This window comes from Mirounga leonina, unplaced genomic scaffold (genome assembly GCF_011800145.1).
Source record: "Mirounga leonina isolate KUSES-001 unplaced genomic scaffold, KU_Mleo_1.0 Mir_204, whole genome shotgun sequence".
Taxonomy (NCBI): Eukaryota; Metazoa; Chordata; class Mammalia; order Carnivora; family Phocidae; genus Mirounga; species Mirounga leonina.
The window spans coordinates 3,215,057-3,236,997 of NW_023270513.1; the positions used below are offsets into that span (position 1 = coordinate 3,215,057).

A 21,941-nucleotide genomic window follows, 5' to 3' on the forward strand; every position below is an offset into this window, starting at 1 on the left:
ATCCAAATAGTTTACAGTGAAACCTTAAATTATATTATTACAATATTCCATGGTCAATCCTATTAGGTGAAAATATATCAGAAAATGAAAAAGGAGCCTTCTTAACAAGGTACAATCAATGCTCCACCAAAATTAATTAATTACCTTTTCCCCTTTTAGTACAAACACATAGTACCATGATATTATGGCTTTGTGTCTTTCCTTGGTAATATCTCAATTCTGACTTTAAGAACACAAATAGAGAAAAAAGTGGGGATACAGATATGTTTGAATGACAAAGTCACGGGTTTGACTTAAGACTTCTACCCTTGCGTTCACGTGAGGATAAGTAACAAAGGAAGAAACATCTTGAATTACATCTTTCATCTTAGATAGAAACATTTTCCTTTAAGGCTGTGTAACTGGAAACATGTTCTGTACTGGGTAATCTCAAAACACTGTATTATAGCATTGTGCAATGAATACACATTCTGCATTTCAAAATAACTAAAAAATATTAGGGATAACCCCCCCCCACTACTGAATCAGAGGTAAAATGATTAACCAATGATTCCAAATTAACCAAGACTTAGCTAAATTAAAAAGAAACAAAAAACTTTTTTTTTTAAAGATTTTATTTGCCAGAGAGAGACACAGTGAGAGAGGGAACACAAGCAGGGGGAGTGGGAGAGGGAGAAGCAGGCTTCCCGCTGAGTAGGGAGCCTGACGCGGGACTCGATCCCAGGGCCCTGAGATCATGACCTGAGCTGAAGGCAGACGCTTAACAACTGAGCCACCCAGGCGCCCCAACAAAAAACTTTTTAAAAATGGCACTATATACGGTAGGCAATAAGACTTCCACATATCTGATATGGTTTTAGTATTTTTCTTATAATGCTTCACATTTTCCACATTTTTTGAACTAGAGTATTCGGTGGGGGCAGGGGTCAAATCTAGCACATTTTACTAGTGACTACATTAATGAAAAATATGAATCCAACTGCAAAACAATGTTCTCCTTATATCTAAATCAATTAAAAACTTGATAAAAAGTTTAATGTTGTAAGAGAATCAAATCTGTTTATGAAAGTGAGTTGTACAATCAGGTTCCACCCAAGAAATTGTTGATTAAGTTGAAGAAATTAAGAGAAAATGTTTGCCAAAGGAAAGCGACACAAAAATTTGCTACCATAGGAATCTAACATCATGTAATATTTCTTTAATAATAGTTCTAGTTCCATGGGTCTTTATATGTTATGCCAATTTGTTTAATGACAGAAAAGGCAACAATTTCTAAATTGGTGCATACATTTCTTTAAGATTTTTTAAAATGTAAGGTCATTAAAAAATATACAAACAACTAGATGAAAATGAAGGCAACGGAAAAATTCTCAACTTTTCACAACCAGAAAATTCGCACAATCTTAAAAATAGAGAAAAGAGCGTTATTAATTCACTACGAGATTAAAAATCATTTTCAGTGTTTATGTAAACTCTGCATTTTTGTCACATGTCTCTTTAACACTATCTTTTTGAAAATAAGCCATTTAAGGAGACAACAATTTTCATCCTAAAACTTTCATTCAACTTTACTTTGGGTTGAATACATGTGCAATGTGTTCTCAATGCATAGAAATCACAGCGGCCAGCAGCACAGGATGGTGGGGGGGGGTGGATTAAGGAGAATCTGATAATTCACATGGCAATTTTTTTTTTTTTGCCCATGGTGGATGATAATTCACACCTCTAAAATCTCAAGACTTTCCTTTTTAAAGAACCAAAAGCAAACTCAGGACACCTTGCTGACACTTCCCCACCTCTAAACAAATGGATTACCCTTTTCGTCAAAAAACTCTGAGAGTTGGGGCGCCTGGGTGGCTCAGTCATTAAGCGTCCGCCTTCAGTTCAGGTCATGATCCCAGGGTCCTGGGATCGAGCCCTGCATTGGGCTCCCTGCTCAGCGGGAAGTCTGCTTCTCCCTCTCCCACTCCCCCTCCTTGTGCTCCCTCTCTCGCTGTGTCTCTCTCTGTCAAATAAATAAATAAGAATCTTAAAAAACAAAACAAAACTCAGAGTTGTAGCAGCAAAAGATTTTAATAGCAATGGAAGTTTGTAAACTGGATTTCAAATTTTTTTCTTGAACACAAAGTACAAGATGCAGGGTTCTCCTCATTTTCATGAATGCTTCTCCTGTCACTAATCCTTCATTTTGTTTGGCAAAGGCAGTTTTTGAATTAAGTCTATTCTGGTATACAGAAACATAACAAAATGAGACAGGTATTACAAAGAACGCACCTGCATGAATCATGATACTCAACTGGTAAGTCTGACGGGGTGAATTGCAGATTCAGGCAACGAAGGCCCTGAATAAGACAAAGCTCTGTTTTCAGAGTCCCTGGTTGAATGTTTAATTAGATCAGGAATTGTCCATCCACACATCTGGTTGTTCATCAAAGAGAAACCTACTGTTTGAGTGCTCAATTCTAGTGTGAAGTGTTTTTACCATGGGAGCGAAAGCTCGAGCTTAAAAGATAACAGTCATCAGAACTATCCAGAACAAGAAAAGAACCATCTGGCACATTTACTAGATTCCCTTCTGCCTCCCAGCATGTGACTGGTTCCCAGTACCATCTTTATTTCACAAGTTTTTTTTTTTTTTTTCAGCAACTCTGTAAGGCTTGTCACAACCATAAGACCACTACTTTTCATTGAGTCATAAGCTCTTGCAATCCCAGGAGCGGAGTCAGGATCAAAATTCAAATGGTAGCACATACTTTTATTTTATTAAATATTTTTTTTTTATTTATTTGAGAGTGAGAGAGTGTGTGCACGGGTGGGGGGAGTGGCAGAGGGGGAGGGAGAAGCAGACTTCCCGCTGAGCAGGGAGCCAGACGCAGGGCTTGAACCCAGGACCCTGAGATCATGACCTGAGCTGAAGGCAGCTGCTTAACCAATTGAGCCACCCAGGCGCTCTGATAGCACCTAATTTTAGACACAAGGACATCTGTGCCGGTGAGTCCGCTGAAGTTCCTTTGGATTTGATTATTCTGCATTGGAGGTAGCAATGGTGAGCGTGGGGGGACACCATCATGTCTTGTTCTTGGGCTCTGCAATGTGATGCCTATGGTGTCAACAAGCCATTCACAGACTGATGCACAAAGATCTCTGGGGCAATGACTGTAGGGCTCTGGTCTACCTGACTTCCATTTTCAGAGAAAGAGTCCCCTGCCTCCCCCACGCACTTGAGAAAGAACTGCAGAGGGGCGCCTGGGTGGCTCAGATGGTTAAGCGGCTGCCTTCAGCTTGGGTCATGATCTCCAGGTCCTGGGATCCAGCCCCATGTTGGCTCCCTGCTCAGCGGGGAGTCTGCTTCTCCCTCTCCCTTTGCCTCTCCCCCTGCTTGTACTCTCTCTGTCTCTGTCTCTCTCTCTCAAATAAATAAATAAAATCCTAAAAAAAAAAAAAAAAAGAGAGAGAGAGAGAGAGAAGGAACTGCAGAAACTTCCATGGGAGAAGAACTAACCAGACAATAGTTAGATGATCCTTCCACCTTTGGAAGGATCCAGAATACCAAATACAGTATTGAGGTGTGTGTCCACTAATTACAGACACGTTTTCATTGAGGTGACATTGCAGGTCTCCATTTGGGGATTCTGAACTCCTTTATGAATTATTTTGTTCTTGGCAGACGGTGCCAGGCTGAAGACTGTGAAAATCTTTTCAAACACCATTCCGTGCTGGACTTGGATTGGAAGAAGGAACCAAAGCTGTGACTCTCGCCTCCTCCATTTTGATACCCCTCTCCTCAGAGTTCGTGGGTCAAGAGGCCACAGGGTAGGACTATAGTGATGATTGCTAAGGGCAGTGGACCTCATTGGTCTTTTTTTTTTTTTTTTAAAGATTTTATTTATTTATTTGACAGAGAGATAGAGAGAGAGAGAACAAGTAGGCAGAGAGGCAGGCAGAGGGAGAGGGAGAAGCAGGCTCCCCGCTGGCAGAGGGAGAGGGAGAAGCAGGCTCCCCGCTGAGCAGGGAGCCGGACGCGGGGCTCGATCCCAGGACCCTGGGGTCATGACCTAAGCCGAAGGCAGCCGCTTAACCGACTGAGCCACCCAGGCGCCCCTGACCTCATTGGTCTTTGAGCTCTCACATCTTTAAAGACTATGGGTGCTGAAGAGAGGAAAAGGTATCCTCATCTGGCAGAGCTCCCAGAGGGTGGGCTCCCCTTGTCTTTCTGCTTTTTGTTCTGCAGAAAGCAGCCCTTTTCATGTATCCGTTAAGCTTTGACTCTTTGATCCCCCCCCCCCTTTTTCATCTCCACTGGTGACAGCACAGCCGGTCATATCTCCACCTTAGCAGCTACCAAATAAGGAATCGTGGTTTCCAAACACTGGCTAGGGATGGTTATTGTCCTACCATGAAGTCAGTGTCTCGTCTACTTTGATTCAGGTTCAAAGATTTCTGGAAGGTTTTAAGACTACTTTTCTTCGTGATGACTAGTCCTCTAATCCGCGGGGGCTCAATCTCTTTCTGGAATGTTATTCCCGAACATCTGGAGACGCCTGCGGTGCTACATCCCTCCATGTGTGTTTCTCCAGCTTCCTTTAACCCTTGGAGCCATTTTCCAGCGGCGGCGGGCGGCGACAGCGGCCAGATCGTGACTCCCGCTCCGTCGCCCAAAGCCCGCGCCAGGGCTGCGAAATGCGTGCCGTTGTAAGCCGCGAAATGTGTGGCACTTTGCGGCACGGTAACCACAACCTAATACGCCATTAGCGATGTTAGCACGCAGGCAAAGTTTGGGGCTGGGGTGGAAGACGGGGCTGATTTATTTCAGATGATTCTGAATTTAGAATCGCTGCCCATGAAAGGGAGGGGGGAAAAATAACCAGAAATCAGGGCGGAAGAGAATACACAAAAGCCCCCTCTTCCATGCCCAGGTCGGGCCTCCAGCCTGAAGTGACTGTTCCCTCCCCAGATATTTATAGACCTTAATGTATTTTATCGCCTAAATAATACCCTTCCGTTTTATGCTCCAGGGGCTTTTTTGTGTCTGCCTAACTGGGCTTCAAGTTCCTTGGGGGCAAAGATCTCGTCTTGTTGATTTCTGTGTCCCCCACCGTGCCTTGCACGAAGGGGTGTGCTAGTAAATGTTACCTGACTGGCCAAAGAAGGTGTGTTTGTCCAATGAGTAAGTCCTTCAGACTAAACCTTCCGGGTGCTATGCCCGGAAGGTACCTGGAGGGGGTCTTGAGCCTTCAGCTGGGGTTTTTTCCTGATTGAACCACTGTGAGCCTCACCATCCAGCTTCTCACAGCAGTAAAATGTACCATAATATCCCCTGACTCTTCTCTCTCCCCATAAGGAAACTTAGACCACAAGTAGGGATATGCCCAATAGCCGGCCTGACAGGGAACATGACCTGACATTGAACAACAAAAAGAGTTTTACTTAATTAGCTAGCACCGGCTAATGAGTGAGGCCTAAACATCTGCCAGTGGAATCTGAGAAGTCTGTTCTAAAAGCTGAAAAGCTGAGTTTATTTGCCACAGATGGGGCACCTGTAATGAGAAGGGGGAGAAAAGGTCTTCCCAGTTAAATCAATCTGAGAGACGAGGTTGGTACCCAATTTCCAGAGAGAGTCTGTGGAGTGAACTTTGTCTTTTTCATTGCCTGTGACTATTAATCATCAGATGTGATGGGAGAAATTATCAACAGGAATTTTCTCTGTGCACATATCCGTAATTAACAGTTTGTGAACTGTGCTGAAGAAATTGAAGCAGAACTCGAGGGCTTAGGGTTTTTGTTTTTGGTTTTTTTTTTAATGTAGTCCAATGAAAAGGTAGTAGAAACGTTTTTGAAGAAATTCACTGACCTGTTTTCTTAGATCAAGGATGAGTTTTTGAAATAAAAAGGCTCTGAGAGATCCAACTTGTTGCCTCCATGGGCTTATAAAAATTTCTTGCTGACGTGGCAAGGTACCTTAAATCCTTTCTACAAGGAGGTATAAATTAATACTTACGTTACAAAATATCTGAACAATGGACTTCAGACTACAGGACGATCACAGGAGTTGATTTGTTCAGGGAAGTGGAGGCAAATCAGACTCAATCTGGATGTGTGGTTTTAGGTAGATGGCAAGTGAATTCATCTGTCATCGTTGAACTGCCTTGAGCTAAATGGAATCGTCGATCGTTAGGATCTGCAAAGCTATCTGAGGGAAGCGAAGTTACAACTCAGAAGAGAGTCAAGGATTTTGACGAATATGAATCATCTTTAACATTTTTTATGGTTGCCTTTGGAATGCAAACTCTCAGCATGAAGCATTTTGCCCTAAGACCGTGGGCAGAACTATGCTGAACACCAAAACGATTTTGAAATTTCGGACTATATGGCTACGATCTGAGATGTTGGGGTTCATTTAGCCCGGTGAAAGTATCAGGGTTTTTCATCAAAAGTGCTTAAATCAGTGGGTGGGATCAGAATTGAGACTCGTTCAAATTATAACCTTCTCCGCCATCGTTTTGAACAACAGCTCAGTCTTTGAAATATAAACATTGACATTCACTTGCTCAGACTGATCCATCGACCTTGTAACTATCAATTTTTTTACACGAATAAAGTTGATGGAATTTTTTAGACGCCTCTGGCATCGGTACTAAAAATCTCCATGACCGGCTAGGTAAGAGACCGTACAAGTCCGACAAAAATGTGCCCGTCGTGTAGACGGGTTTCTTTTTAACCCTCCGCTTCGCTATTGAAAAACTTGGCCGCTCCTGCCCCAGCCAGTGCCCTAAGCGCGAGTAGGGTTGACAGGGTTGCTCGCATGCGCTTTCGACACAATCGCGTTTGTCGCAATGAGCCCTGGGCGGAAGGTTACAGAAGAGCTGGCGACTTTGATTATAGTCATTTTGTCGGTAGCGCTGGTTACCGCGCTACCTCCGCGCTGGTACTTGATTGTAACAGAAAGTAGTTCCGGCCCGTGTTGTTTCGGCCGAGGAGCCGTCGCCGCCATTTCAAGACCGTGAGAGGTAGATGGCCACCCCGAGTTCCTAAGGTTCGAAGCCTGTAACTGCTGCCGCCGCTTAAGCCTGCCACAACACTGGTACGGCTGCCGCCCTCTTACTACTACTACCTCTAGAAACATTCTTGCCAGTAGCGGCGGCAGCGGGTCAGTTACCCTCCTCTCGTTCTCCGTCAAGAAGCTCCAGATGGCGTCTTCCGTGGGCAACGTGGCCGACAGCACAGGTACCGGTGTCCGTTCTACCTTGGCAGACGCCCCGTCGGGGTCTCGCGCCGTCCTCTACCTCTCATCACCCCCTTCCTTCCCCCCTAGCCATCCCCATTACGTCCGTGGCATTGCTGAGCTTTTCGTCGTCTCCCGGCATCTGTTCGGGTTTTCCGCTGTCGTCCGCTCCTCGAACATTTCCTCTTCTCTTGCTTGCTTTCTGCTTCCATTTTTGCTTTTTTAATCCCATCAATTTTCTAGCTTCCGACTCTCTCGGGACGCCTCTGCCACACGTGCGCGCTTGGAATGTCTCGGAATGGACTGCATTGGAATCCCTGCCCTTTCACTCGCCTTCGCAGTCGTTTTCTCCCCTAATTCAGCCCACCGCCCCCTCCTCTGCCCCCTCCCGGCCCCCCTCCAGCCCTTTCCCCTTAGCCAGATTTGGTTCTTCTCTGTCAGTCGGGGGGGGGGGGGTGCCATTCCGATGTAATCATGTCCTCACTTTACATCACCCGAGGACGAGCAGAAAAGCTCCTTGGTGTGCTGTAAGTAATCTCGAGAAGAGGGGCTACTGAGCAGCACCCCGCTGGGCAGCGCCTTTCTGGTGGTGTTTCGGTCGAGCGGCCCCGGTTTAGACTGGAAATTTCCAGGGGTTCCTTTTGCCATCGCCCAATTCCACCCGCTGCCCCCAGCCTGGATTTCCCATCCCGTCTTCCCTCCCCTCCCGCGGGGGAACCACACCCTTTCCTTCGCGAGGTTGCCAGCCCTGCGGTCCACTTCCTATCCTTGGGGGGAAACCACCCTGGTGCTGGTGCTTTGGCGTTGACCACCCTGCCCGCCGAGTTCCTGCTTTGTGTTACTTTCTCCCTGTATTCCTCCGCCGCTGCCTCTGGGTCTTCCATCCCCATTCTTTAGCTTAGTGTCTCTTTATTCATAGGGTGTGTATTTTTTTAAGTTTTCATCCTTGCTTGAAGAGTTTGTAAAGCAACTGGAGTGTAGCTGCACAAGTGCAAGGCGGTTGCCCTTTTAGACAATTCAGTCGAGAGCATTCGGTACTAAAAATACGAGAACCAAATTATAGGAGTGTCCTTCAGCTGCCTTTCCATATTGAGGCTATTTGGGGCGGAAGGGGGGGGGGGGGACTGGGCTGCGGTTCTAAGGTTTCCCACGAGGTTATTTTGTTGTTTCTCAGTTGAGATGTATCAAGGCTTTTATTATTTTCGGACATTGTGCAGGAAGTTATAGCCGAATCTTCCGTTGCATCTTAATCCGTGAGATTGTGGGTAGTGGGATTTAATAATTAGTGTTCCCCTTCCTTCCACAGATTCCTAAAGATGTAAGATTCTGAACTAGCTTGCCCTTTTCTGTGTGTTATTTTGTTTGAGGAAGTTGCCATTTCAAGTGTTAATATTACCTAAGGGGCTTTGAAAAGTTGATAGTGTCTTAAAATGAGGAGCTAGGAAGTTACAGAGATTTGTCTGAAATGTAATTAATTCACCAGTTTCTACTTGAGATACCACCTCACCCAGATTTGGATGCAAGTCTCTGTGCTTCTGTAGTGGTCAGCTTTACGTTCTCTCAGGACATTTACTTTGCTTTCCTGAGTATACAGATCACTTCTCAGCTCTAACGGTTGGGGAGCAGGGCTCAAATTGGAGCTTGTCACTGTGACCTTGGTAGAATTTAAGTAATTTGTACATGGTTTCGCATTCCAACCTCCTAATGCAAGTGCTATGATCAAATTCCTAGTAATGTATCATTGTTTAAGTAAGGGTTTACAATTGAGACTTAGGCAGTCTGTGGTTGTTTTTCTCCCCCTCTCTGGGCTTTAGCGATACCGTGTATCTTTTAATGTATCTGAATTAAGTCACACGGAGCGAAGTGCTTTCATTTGTTACTCGTTCTGCCCCACTTTATCGAATGGTCTTATATTTGAGCATTTCCCCAGTCCTTCTCAAAATCATTGCAGTTGTAGGTAACTGCTTAGTTTATATAGGGTTGTTTGCAATGTCTTAATCCTTTAGTCAGTGTCAGAGCTCTTGGAAAATGCTAGTCTTGAACCAGCGTGGGTGGGATTTAGCTAATTTGGTCTCCATTGTGAATTTGGGATAATAGAGGAGCAATGTAATTTTGGGTCTTTACTTAAAACGTTTGATGACCCTTTAAATATTTTGGCTCCTGAGAGACTAATTCATCTTGTTTATCAGCTGTTTTAAAAATAGCACCTTGATTTTTAGGGTTTTCCCCTTCCTATGCTGGTTTCTAGTGTATCCCTTAATAAAAAACGAAGTTGAGAAATCTACAAATGCAGCATTGTAATTTCAAGAGTTAAAAACACATCTGGTGCTCCCACTCAGATGAAGTGAGAGATTGTTACCAATATCCACCCCCCCCGCAGTCCAACCTGAAACATGGGACGGAGTATTACGTTTCCAGTAGGTCATTCTGACATTACATCTTTGTGACCTTGCAACTCACGTTGTATATTTTGTTTCTGTATGTTAACTAAGGTATAGGGAATAATGTTTGGTGACTCTTTAGATGCTACCTCTGACTTATGATTTAAAAGTCCAAAGTATTTTTGTTCACAAAATGTAATCTTATTTGGAAGTAAATGTTTCTATCTGGTCTAGGAAAGAAAAGTTAATGGTGAATTCTAAAAATGCCAAATCTGCACCTGATGTTTAACTTGGAGGTATAAATAACGCGCAGAACACTCACTCTAGTGCTTTACATAGTTTCAAGCGTTTTCATCTTTGAGTTTAATATACCATATTTTTACATTTTTTGGTTTGCATTTCTAACTTTTTGTTTTCCCCCCTCCTTCCCTCAAATGTTTTGATGATTCTCCAGAACCAACGAAACGTATGCTTTCCTTCCAAGGGTTAGCTGAGTTGGCACATCGAGAATATCAGGCAGGAGATTTTGAGGCAGCTGAGAGACACTGCATGCAGCTCTGGAGACAAGAGCCAGACAATACTGGTGTGCTTTTATTACTTTCATCTATACACTTCCAGTGTCGAAGGCTGGACAGGTAGGAGATGTGGGGGTACCTGCTGGTGATTGCTGCCTCTGGGTGCTGAGCTTAAAAAAATGATACTTAAATATTTGAATTTGAAATTTTTCCAGTACTGGGTTTCAACTAAGCCACCAACGCACATCTGCTCTTTTGCCCACTTGGGACATGCCCAGCTGCCAGTTTTTCTCCTTTCTTTTGTGGTGGTGTTTGTATTATCAGTATGACTAGGGACCTTTTCTAGATTTTTCCACCTACATCTGCCTTCTTAACTCTGTTCAGGTATACTAAGATTAATTTATTCCGTCTGAGCATCCTGTCTCACCTTTGTAAGGTGTGTCAGTTTGAGGAATGGAAATGCTCAGAAATGATGGTGTATATTGCTGTGGTAGGAGGGTGCATATGTGGTTCAAGTTGCAAATGCACAAATCCTTATGATATGCTACTGTCAGCTAATCAGTTGAATTAATCAAAAGGGAAGAATCTGTGTTCTTATCCTCTTAATAAATTGCCATTCTGGCTTACTTAGACATTTAAAGATGAGTGTCATTACCTTTTATCAACAAATGGAAAGTGAAGGTCATGCACATAGCGTTTTCATTCTTGATCTTAGTGTTCATGTCTTACAATGTGGCAGTTTGGTAAGAAGACTTTAGCAAGAATTTTATCTCATAAGAAAACATTCCAATTTGAAATCTGGGATACCTCTACTTTTGGAAAAGTTTGATTTCCAAAATTTTTCCTACCGTATGGCAGTTAAAAGATAATGTCTTGTTCTACAGTTAGCAGTAATAGCGCAGGAACTTCAGAAACTGAGTTGCATATGGGCCATACCTTCTCTCTCTAACACGCATACCCACGTATCAACACTTTTCGCTTTTTCCAGATCTGCTCACTTTAGCACTCTGGCAATTAAACAGAACCCCCTTCTGGCAGAAGCCTATTCGAATTTGGGGAATGTGTACAAGGAAAGAGGGCAGTTGCAGGAAGCAATTGAGCATTACCGGCATGCATTGCGTCTCAAACCAGATTTCATCGATGGTTATATTAACCTGGCAGCCGCATTGGTAGCAGCAGGTGACATGGAAGGGGCAGTTCAAGCTTACGTCTCTGCTCTTCAGTACAATCCTGTGAGTAACATTTTAATGGTTATTATTTCCCTTTACAAAAGCCCAGAAAGAAACAGCCTGCTACTTCAGACATTAAATAGGTTTTTGCATGGAATAAAGTTAAGAATTTAGAAATGTTTGTTGACTTAAAATTGTGAAATTGCTTGGACCAGGTCTGCATTATGTTTTTAAAAATTCGTTTTATCTAGCAAGGTACATTTAAAAAGCACAAAAATTACCCTTATAGCAAGAAGTTCTACATCTATTTTTATAATGCCTGTAAAAGTGCAGAACATATGACATTGTTTCTTTGGGTTGTTTTGATTAAATTTGGATATGTTCTGATAGGTATTTGTAACGGTTAATTGATTTTCAAGGAGTAGTGGATAAAGGGCCTTAATCTGTAATAGGAAATAGTTATAACAAGATGCCACTATGTGGATCAGTGACATGAAAACCAGGCTGTGAAATTTGTTCCTCAGTAGCTTATTCTTTTTTCGTTCAACATAATTAAAAGTGGTAGAATTGAGGCGATAGTATCCAAACCAGGTTTTTGATTAGTTTTTCAATTTTTTGGTCTGAATTGCAGATGTTTTCTGGTGAACAAGTGAGGCCTAGCTGGCAGAAGTTAAGGTCACACTGTGGTAGGGTCTCTGAAAGATTCATAAAAGACGTAAGACTGGCCCTCAGAACTTTTGATGTAGTTAGGGAAAGAAGATAGATATAAACTTAAGAGGTAATGATAGAAGGAGTGTAGGTCTCTAGAAAAAATGAGGAATACATAACCAAGCTAAGTGGTCAGCATTTAGTTTTGCAACAAGTCTGGAAGTGGTTAATAAGTAATTATGTTAGCTACCATTTATTGAAAATCCGCTATGTGCTCAGATACTACTGTGCCAGTTGTTTCAGATGTTGGTCTTACTTAATGCTTACGATGATCCTTTGGAGTAGATGGTATTATTGTCAGTTTTACCAGTTAAAAAAAAGAAGTCAGGGGTCATGTAACTTTCTTGGGATTACACAGGTAGTAATAGAGAAGTAAGATATTAAAACCTGAGCCTGAATATAACTTTTTTCTCTTGGTAACTGTTTTCTTCTTTTAATGCAAATGTAATTAACATACAGTGTTATATTAGTTTCAGGTGTACAATATAGTGACTCAGCAATTCTATACATTACTCAGTGCTCATCAGGATAAGTGTATCTTAATCCCCTTCACCTATTCCACCCACCCACCTCCCCCCTTGCAACCACCGCTTTGTTCTCTGTATTTTTAAGAGTCTGGTTTTTTCCGTCTCTTTTTTTCTTTGTTCCTTTCTTTTGAGATTGAATATCTTGAAAGTAGCCACAGAAGAGAGAAGAAATAAAAGATTAAAAAAGGCACCCATCTCTCAAGGCAGCTCTTGAGTACAGTTTGAAAACCATTGATCATATCCTACTATCCCTTAATCCCTATTTTACAGGTTTGGAAACTGCAGCTTAATTTAGTAGTTTGTGCAAAAGATCTGAAATCACTTTTTATCATGACATCTGTTAATGATTATTTTTCCAGTTAATTTTAAGAGTTTAATATTTATTATTTGTTCATTGCTTTTTGTACAGATACAGTGAAAAGGTCTCCCCGCTACTCTTCTTGGAGGTAGCCGATGAAACTAATTTCTTATATGCATTGAGTATCTCTGAAAGGATACATAATATGTAGATTTGAGTGGCTTTTTGTGATTTTTATTGCAGTATTATCTAGCTAGTTACCACCAAAAATTATGGGGGGAACCCTGTACTGCCTGCCACTGGGGCTTGGACCCTGTTCTTAAGAGCCAGGGCTCAGAGTTCACTTGTGCACCTAGTTGTCGGAGGAAGTCCTTACCCTTTATTAATCAGGGTTGGTTCCACCCTTCTCTTGTTGATTCAGTATAAACTCACTTGTGCCCTCTTATATAGCTATGGCTCCACATCTTGAACTCTGATCCCCTTGGCTCAGGTCTTCGATTGTTTACATGTGTAGCAGGGCAGTCACTGCTGCTGACCTTATACCAGACTGTAGGAGTAGAAAAACTGAAGGAGAAGGGAAAACTGAAGTGGGAGACAGAACCATGTTTTTCAATATCTAACCTGTTAACAGAAAGCTTGTCATTGTACCCTCCCAAAGAAGTAAAAATGGTCCTAAAATACTTCGTGGGGCTACCCCCTTAAAGACATTGAACCAGCTGTGCATTCCCATCTGGTTCTGTTTCTACTAGTGGAAGGTGCTGTTTTATTTCTGTGCCTTCACCAGTGTAGAGTGTAGAAAGGACTGTGCAGACTGCTTCGATTTCACCTTAAATATACTATACCAGTAATGTTTTAACTTGTTTCAGGATATCTAGTCTTAACTAGATTTCACTTACTGCCAAATGCCTTTGTCAGTTCAGTACTCACAGAGTCTTGAGTCTGTTCCTAAGTTGTGCTCTTGTTAGCAGTGCACTGTTGTCCTGAATCATAGATGTAGTTGGCCTTCTATGAAAAATAGTTAAAATCAGGTTATTTTGGTTTTGCAGCAGTGAAAAGGCAAAAGGTGATGGTAGTATTCTTGGTTATCTGTTTTCAGCAGTGTTTATCCTTTCCAGTTAATGACAGAAGTTATTCTGTGACTTGATTATAGAAATTTTAAGGCCTAGAGCTGTTTCATATTTTTATGTTCTGAACTGTCTTCTGTAATGTTGGATGATTTAATAATCTCACTGAAATTTTAATCCGTTGTATTTGAAGGTGCTATTACACCTGGTAGTCTACATGATGGTTCACTAGAGTTGCCTCCTACCCAGCAGTCCCTTTTATGAATTCTGTATAAAATTGTCCTTTGTAAAATGGCTGTAACCCCTGCTTGCTCTAAGGAGCTCTGTTGGTTGAAACGTTGCTTTGGCTTTGATTGTGGATGCATAATGCTGAGAGCTACTGGCATCCTGACCATCACATGTTATAGTCACGTTATTTGTTACTGTTGTGAGCTAAGCTGTGGAAAACCATATATTTCTAGTTCTCTCTGCTTTTTATTATGTTTGCTGTGCAAATGTCACATTTAAATATTTGAGTGCTTACTGTGTGTGCAGTGCTTTATTAGGAATTGGGGTGATGTGCTGGGGAGAAAAAGTTGAGGATTATAATATGAGATAGGACCTGACCCGTAAAGAGAAAAAGGGCGTAAGTTCTTTGGATGATTATTGTTAGAGAGTATTAAATCAGAAGATTTTCTTGAGTGGGTACTTATAACCTAAGCATTCTGTAGGAAGGTAAATAGCAAGTAGACTTCCTTGGCTGAAGTGGTGAGTCAAGTAGTAACAAGAAGTGAGTGTAGTAGAGGAGAGTCAATTTGAAGATTTAGAAAGAATAGAGGCTGAGGAGTTTAAATTTAAATTGAGAGGCAATTGAGAACTACTGTAGGTTTTTATCAACCTGATTTTACTTCATGTGTATGTGTGTATATAGATGTGGGTAGGGGTGGGGGCTCTAGGAACAAAGGCAGGAAATAATAAGTGCTGTTTTAGGAGGGGTGGTTATATAGGAAATTCTTACTTATTTTGAAGCAGTCTTAGGTTTTGACCTTTTGGGAGAATAGTGGTATCCTTGAATTCCCTAGAAATCTGCTGTGCGTGCATAAACGTTTGGATTCCCAAATGGGAGAATGGGATTTCAGTATTATATTTAATAGGAAATGTTTTACCTTTTTCTAAAACTGCCTTGTTGATTATCTTCTAGTGATCTTGAAGATAATCTATTTTTAACTGTGGGCATTGTGTTAACTTGATTTAGTATGCTTTAATGGATCAAGGTGATATTACTAAATGTAGGTGGGCACTGTCAGCACTTGGATGCCATCTGTCCACGAGTTTATAGAATTAGAAAGTATAGAAAGTATGCAACAGTTGGCTAAAATACATAGCCCGTTAGGGTCACTGTTGGAGAATTATTGCAAGATTTTGATTATTATGGCTCAGAAAAGGCATAGGAATTGGTAAAAGTCCAAAGATAAATAACTGCAATAATCAGGTATAGTAGAAGAGCTTGTATGAACAGATTGGATTGTACGGTTAATGGTTAGCCAAAACCGAAGGGTAACCCTTAAAGTTGAGGAAGAAAAATTATACAAAGTAGATAGCAAGATTATAGAATCATTACTTCTGAGTATAAATAGGGTTAAAAATGCTTAGACTCATTAGAGGAGGATAAATTTGTAGTAAGATTAATGATACCTGTGTTTTTTTTGAGGATTGGTATTAGCCTTTTGTACTTGAGGTCATGGGAGACTGTCATTCTCTCCCAAAACACCATTCATTGCTCAAAGGAGAGGACAGATCAGGTAGATCATGGTACTGAGCCAATATGGTCAACCATAAGGGTATTCTGTGGCAGCCTGTTCTTTGCTGGCTGACTTTTGGTTCACCTGATGGATGATAGTATACAATCACAAAAGCTGTTTATCAGTAAAATTAACCACCTGATTCTGGAAACCGTAATACAGTTGTGCGTAGAATAATATATATGATGATACTTCGGCACAGTTGGCAAAATTTCCCTTACTGGGACTTAATAAGGCTCTTTTCCCCCGTGGAACAGTTTGGAATGATAAGCTTACTCCCTATTGCCATTGTCTGTGCTTGTTGACTGATAGATTTGAATGACAAAGGCAAACAAGGACAAATAAAAATTTAAGCTCACTGTTCTGACGAGTCTTTCATACTGATGAACGGACTGGTGAGTCAGATGACTAACAACACAATTGTGCTGCTAATAAAAAGCAGAGTCAACTGCTTTTCATTATTCACCCACTCAATTCTAATGGCACTTAATACTAATGAGTAATCTAGTGGCAGGTGCCAGGATTGAAGCTTTGGTTGGATGGTAATCCTTCTGTCTAATACTGAAATGAAGTCAAGGTTTCTAAATAGGCCTGACAGCCTAAGGGTAGGTTTGCTGATAGCCGGTCACAGCTAAATACTTTTTTTTCACTGTGGAGAAGTTTTGGCCCTTGATACTGGAGTGATTCATCATAACCTTTGAACAAAATAGTTGAACAAATATTTGGTGCCTTTTTTTTTTTTTAAGGCAACTGACATTTAGGGAGAGGAGAAGCTATAGTAAGGTCCATAGTCTTTTTTCCCCCCCATTTTTAAAAATTTAAATTCAATTAACATATAATGTATTATTAGTATCAGAGGTAGAGGTAGAGTTCAGTGATTCATCAGTCTTACGTAACACCCACTGCTCATCACATCATGTGCCCTCCTTAATGTCCATCACCCAGTTTCTCCATCCTCCCCCCCGCCCCAGCAACCCTCAGTTTGTTTCCTGTGTTTAAGAGTCTCTTAATGGTTTGTGTCCTGCTCTGATTTCATCTTGCTTTATTTTTCCCTCTCTCCCTGTATGAGCCTCTGTTTTGTTTCTTAAATTCCACGTATGAGTGAGATCATAGGATAATTGTCTTTCTCTGATTGACTTATTTCGCTTAGCATAATACTCTCTAGTTCCAAGGCCCATAGTCTTTTATCTGAAACTGGTGGGATCAAATGCATTTCAAAATTCAGAATTTTTAGGATTTTAGAAAGATGGTAATACCATGTATAAAACTCAGGTGAGTCTGGAGCAGCACCTTCTAGTAAAACACATATATTTCTGCAGCAGAAGGTATGAGTATTCCCACTAAGTGGGATCAATAAATTCTGTAAATAGCTTTGTGTCAGTTCTGGTCAGGTTTAATCATCAGATAAGCTTTTGGAACTTCTTGGAATTGGAATTGAGGATGTGGGATTGTGGTTCTGTACTTTATTTTTATTTATTTTTTAAAGATTTTATTTATTTATTTGACAGAGAGAGAGAGCACAAGTAGGCAGAGAGGCAGGCAGAGGGACAGGGAGAAGCAGGCTCCCCGCTGAGCAGGGAGACTGATGTGGGGCTCGATCCCAGGACCCTGGGATCATGACCTGAGCCGAAGGCAGCCGCTCAACCAACTGAGCCACCCAGGCGCCCCTGGTTCTGTACTTTAATTTGTCAAGCAGTATCTTTAATTGGCAGAATAAAAGGACAGCGAGCTAGATGCATAAAAGTAATTTCAAGGTGTTTTTTGGTTGACAGTATAATTAAGGAGTATCTCTCGGTTTCTAGGATTTGTACTGTGTTCGCAGTGACCTGGGGAACCTGCTCAAAGCCCTGGGTCGCTTGGAAGAAGCCAAGGTAGGTGTTTGATAGAACACATTTAAACATCAGTGTTATGAAAACTTGTACTTTTTGCCAAGTCTTCAACTCTTCATTGAGCTATCTCCAAAAAACAGTCCTGTGAAACTGAGGAAAACTGACGGCATGAATCACCTCAGACTAGAGCAGGGCCAGGCTTTGGCATATCTGTTCTAAATCTGGGGGTAAAGCAAGAACCTGAACATTTTGGAGCCTTTCTGCTGAGCTAGATCATCTTTATAACAATGGGCTCCGTCGTGATCTTATGTGGGAATAAGTAACATTCCTTTAAATCTGAGGCTTGCCTGCTGGTGACAAGCAGAGCGCCTGTGATTTGGCTCAAGACTCCTATAGGATGCAGGTGCCATTGAAAATGCTGCTCTTCTAAGTCCTTTGTGGCTTGTAAGTGGAGAAGAATTTCATCCAAATGTTACCCTGTAATACTGGCATTTAAAATTCTTATTTAACCTTCCTCCCTTCATCTTCCTTACCCTTTTTACAGTGGAAGAAAGGCTGTTAAAATGATTGTAAATTCATAATTGGAACATCCTGCCCCTTGTCCCCCACTCCCTCCCCGAAGTTCCTTTTTCCTCTTTTCCAACCCTTAGTTGTCTGCCTTCTTTTCTTCCTTACTTCCTTCTTTTATTCCTCCCCGCCCTACCTCCTTTAAAAAAAAAAAGTCAGAAGGACAAAAAAGCTGGTTTGTTTGGGAAATGGACTGATCGAAAGAAAACTTGCCAAAGTGGAAAGGTGGCTTTTAGCATTCTGTGTTTCCAAATAATGAATTTGAACACCAGGTTGGGTTATTAAAGCTTTTGGTATAATTGTAAATTAAATTGACAAATGAAATTGTCTTGTTACAAGCCACCTTACGCAACCGCGCTGCAGGGGTGAGGAGTGGGGAGAAACCAGAATGCTTCTGAAACTCCCACCTGTTGCTCTGAGCCCCACGCGCATGCTAATGCGTGGAGTGTATGCGCAGCGTAGCTGTCTGTTTGACTGCTTTATCCAGGGAGGGCGAAGGCTTTTCAGCACCATCTAATGTTAAAAGGCACTAGTTTTAAGTGCATAGCTCATAAATTCTGCTGACACTTTGGATTAACCTTTATGTAGGTTTCCAGCTAATGAATTGTAATGGATTTCAATCTTAGCTGATAAATCTAATTGGTAATTTATAGAACAAATATTTGATAAGCTCCTATTAATTGTCACCCCACCAAGCGGACAGCTAACATGAATTGCACTTCACTGCAGCTTTAGAGATCGGTTTAGGCTGAGACATTGCGCCTGCCTTAGGTTGCTGACTTCTTTATTTCAGAGCTCTGGAGACACCTAGTTTGAAAAATGTTTATTCTGTTTTTGTGAGAACTTAGTGAACAAGAATATACTCTTGAGTGAAATGCAATGTATTTCTTTTGTAATCAGTGCATTTGAAAATTCAAGCCAGCATATTCCTAGTAGATGGAAGCAAAATTAAGTTGTCTTTGTAGAAAATGAAGAGCCTTTCTTCCAGCAAAAATCCCTGCTGTATGCAATAGCCCTGATTAACCCTCTCCCTTCTGCATGTTTCCCATGTTACAGACTTGAGACTGTCCTCATTCCCATATGTAATAGACATCCAAAGAATTTCAATTGCTTTGTTGAACTTTTACTAATGATCTTGTTTTTATTTTCTCTCTTGTTTTTGGTTTTTCACCATTGATATTGTATTTAGAAGGTTTCAGGTGGGTGAAACCTCCTATTCCATGCGTAAGGTGCCTCGCTGAAGGGAGCTCGAGGCCTGGATCTAGGGCAGACACACACCTCCTCCTCTTCCAGCAAGGAACGCACCGAAAAGTCACATGATGAGAAATATGGTAACGGGTTTGTAACTGCCACAGCCAAACAATTTGCCTCCATGCCTGAATCTTCTGTCTTGTGGCTTCAGAAACAGCTTAAAATAATTTTATTTACGAGCAAGTTATGTAAGAGAATGTTTTATACTATAGCCACAATTCTGTCAAAGATAAGTAAAAGTTAATTGATATTAAAAATTATTAGAGATAATTTACTAGTAAAAGCTTCTAACTCTCCTTGTTGTTCATTTTTTTCCTTTTTTCTTCTTTGTTTGGATTGCAGCATTCTGCTCTTCTGATGATGCGCTGTGACCCTGCAGTAGCGCAAAGGCTGCGCGGCGTTAATGCGCAATGCGTGCAAATGAGCCCCTGTGAACGGTTGACTAGATGAGTAATCTGATTGACTGGCTCCCTCAGTCCTATCGTGTAGCCTTTTTGGATAAAATTGGGTTTTAACGTACCTCGAGTCCAACTAATCTCATTAAACAAATATTCTCTCTGGGCCTGTCTAGTAGATTAATGGATCTGGTTGGCCGTTTGCTGCGTCTGGGGGTGTTCTACGTAGCGCAGCAGTCCGCAGCGATGGCGCAGTGCGATGCTGTTAGGTTGCGCAAGCGATGTTTGCGCTCGCATTACAGGGACCTCAACCTAGGTGCAATCCTGTCATATGAGGTTTCAGCTTCGGTCCCCCTTGGGAGTCAGGGGGGTGGCGAGGATGGATAGCCTGGCTTTCTCATACCTGACACGGCGGAAGGGCGTTCTTCTCCTCAGTAGCACAGTTTTGATGTTAGTGAGGAACGGTATTGTTTAGGGCAGCGTTTCCCAAAGTGTGTTTCATGGTATTCTAAGAAAATGGTCAATGAAAAAGAGTTCCATGGTCAACTAAGGTGAGGGAGGAGCCCCCCCCCCCCCGCCCCGTATAAACTGTTAGAGGCTTAGGCAAGTTCTGTAGCAAAGAAACCTGTTTTCTGTTTTCCTCATTTATTTGATCATGAAACCCTTTTTTTCCCAGTGATCTCTATTAACATTTTGTATAACACGCTTTGGGAAACTAGTGGGGGTGGCATGGGGTGGGAAAGCTTGGCTCTGCGTGGCACCCTCTAGCTCTGACTTGAAAACGTCGCAGCGGCCCTTAGGGGTTCAGATAAGAGACGTCCAGCATGGAGTCTTCAGGCAGCTGACTTCCCAGATAAGTGCCGGTGTAAAGGGCTGGTTATCGGCTGGCAGAACTGAACATGGTGGTTTGCACTTGGGTTCCGGTGGCGCAGGCGCAGGAGCAGCCAGCTGTGGCAGCGCATTAGTTTTGGCGCAAGCGAGCCTATGCTGCAGGGTCACTTTTGGCTGGTCAGAGAAGGAATAATGATATCACCTTCTTCCCCCCCCCCCCGATCTTTTTTTTTTTTTCCCCTTTACAAATTTTCCCTTTTCCCTTTACCTCCTTCCCCTCCCATCTTCTTTCATTAACCCCTCCTAAGGCATGTTATTTGAAAGCAATTGAGACGCAACCGAACTTTGCAGTAGCTTGGAGTAATCTTGGCTGTGTTTTCAATGCACAAGGAGAGATTTGGCTTGCAATTCATCACTTTGAAAAGGTTAGTCATTAAATTAATAATTGGTACTTGTGACGTGCTTATGTGTGCAGGGTGTTTTTACTTAGAACCAAGTAATAGGCCTTTACTTCATCCGTCACTTAATCTTTGTTTCTCTGACAGTATTACAGCATTTGCTGGATGGCATATGTTAGGGCAGTTTCCAGTTTTGTTGGTTTATTTTAAAAGATTAAGAAACAATCTCTGTACCCAACATGGGCCTCGAACTCACTCATGATCCCAAGATCAAGAGTCGCACGTGGCTCCATCGACTGAGCCAGCCAGGTGCCCTCCCACCCCCCGGGCTGTTTCCAGTTTTGCATTGAAAATGTACTTTAATTAAATATCCTTTTTTAAGATGGGCCGCTTTAAAGAAGCAGGGTTTCTTGGTCAAAGGCTGATTCCAGATTGGGGTAGGAAATGTACAGAATTAATCTGGAGTGCCCAGAAAGTAAGGCAGCTTTGATATATATTATGTCGAAAGGACTCAAAAGGCAACTGGAAGAGGCTCACGCTGGCTAAAGATGGGACTTGAACATTTAGCAGGAATACTAACTGAGATATATTGAAACTTGTCAAATGTGTTAAATCCGTGAGTTTATAAATATACTAAGAGGATACTCATTTGTTACCTTTGGAAGATAAGGAGTAGTTCCTTTTGAAAACTGGTTAAAAGTGGGGAGAACAAAGCATTTGTCTTCCTTCTCCTGTATGAACTGGACGTCAGGGTAACCCAGTAGTTGGTAGGGGGAAGTTTCTATTTATAGCAGTGTTCCAGCTAGTAAATGAAAAGGGAATGATAAAATCAGAGTATCACCATTAATAGATTTAGGCATTTATCAGTGGCAAAGAAGACACAACCAGACACTATGTACTTTGTGATAGAAGTAAAGACAAGTGAAGAGGAAGTGTTCTTTAGGACTTCAGTATGTTCACAATTACTCATTTACCTTCACCTTTTCAGTATTTCAGTTAAAGTTT

General features: G+C 41.9%; 1 protein-coding gene and 1 pseudogene across 2 annotated transcripts in view; one reads left to right on the forward strand and one right to left on the reverse strand.

Annotated features, from left to right (window-relative positions):
- Nucleotides 1-2,154: 2,154 nt before the first annotated feature.
- LOC118025892 lies at nt 2,155-4,923 on the reverse strand (annotated as a pseudogene).
- A 2,049-nt stretch (nt 4,924-6,972) lies between these two features.
- OGT (O-linked N-acetylglucosamine (GlcNAc) transferase) overlaps nt 6,973-21,941 on the forward strand; it is a 34,555-nt gene continuing 19,586 nt past the window's right edge. Inside the window, exons 1-5 of one of the 2 annotated variants that reach the window (XM_035028740.1) lie at nt 6,973-7,224; nt 10,058-10,238; nt 11,107-11,350; nt 17,468-17,536; nt 20,847-20,963. In XM_035028740.1, coding sequence (XP_034884631.1) covers nt 7,188-7,224; nt 10,058-10,238; nt 11,107-11,350; nt 17,468-17,536; nt 20,847-20,963 — 648 coding nt within the window. In that variant the 5' untranslated portion in view covers nt 6,973-7,187. The remainder of the gene's footprint in view (nt 7,225-10,057; nt 10,239-11,106; nt 11,351-17,467; nt 17,537-20,846; nt 20,964-21,941) is intronic. The other variant, XM_035028741.1, reaches the window with a different exon arrangement.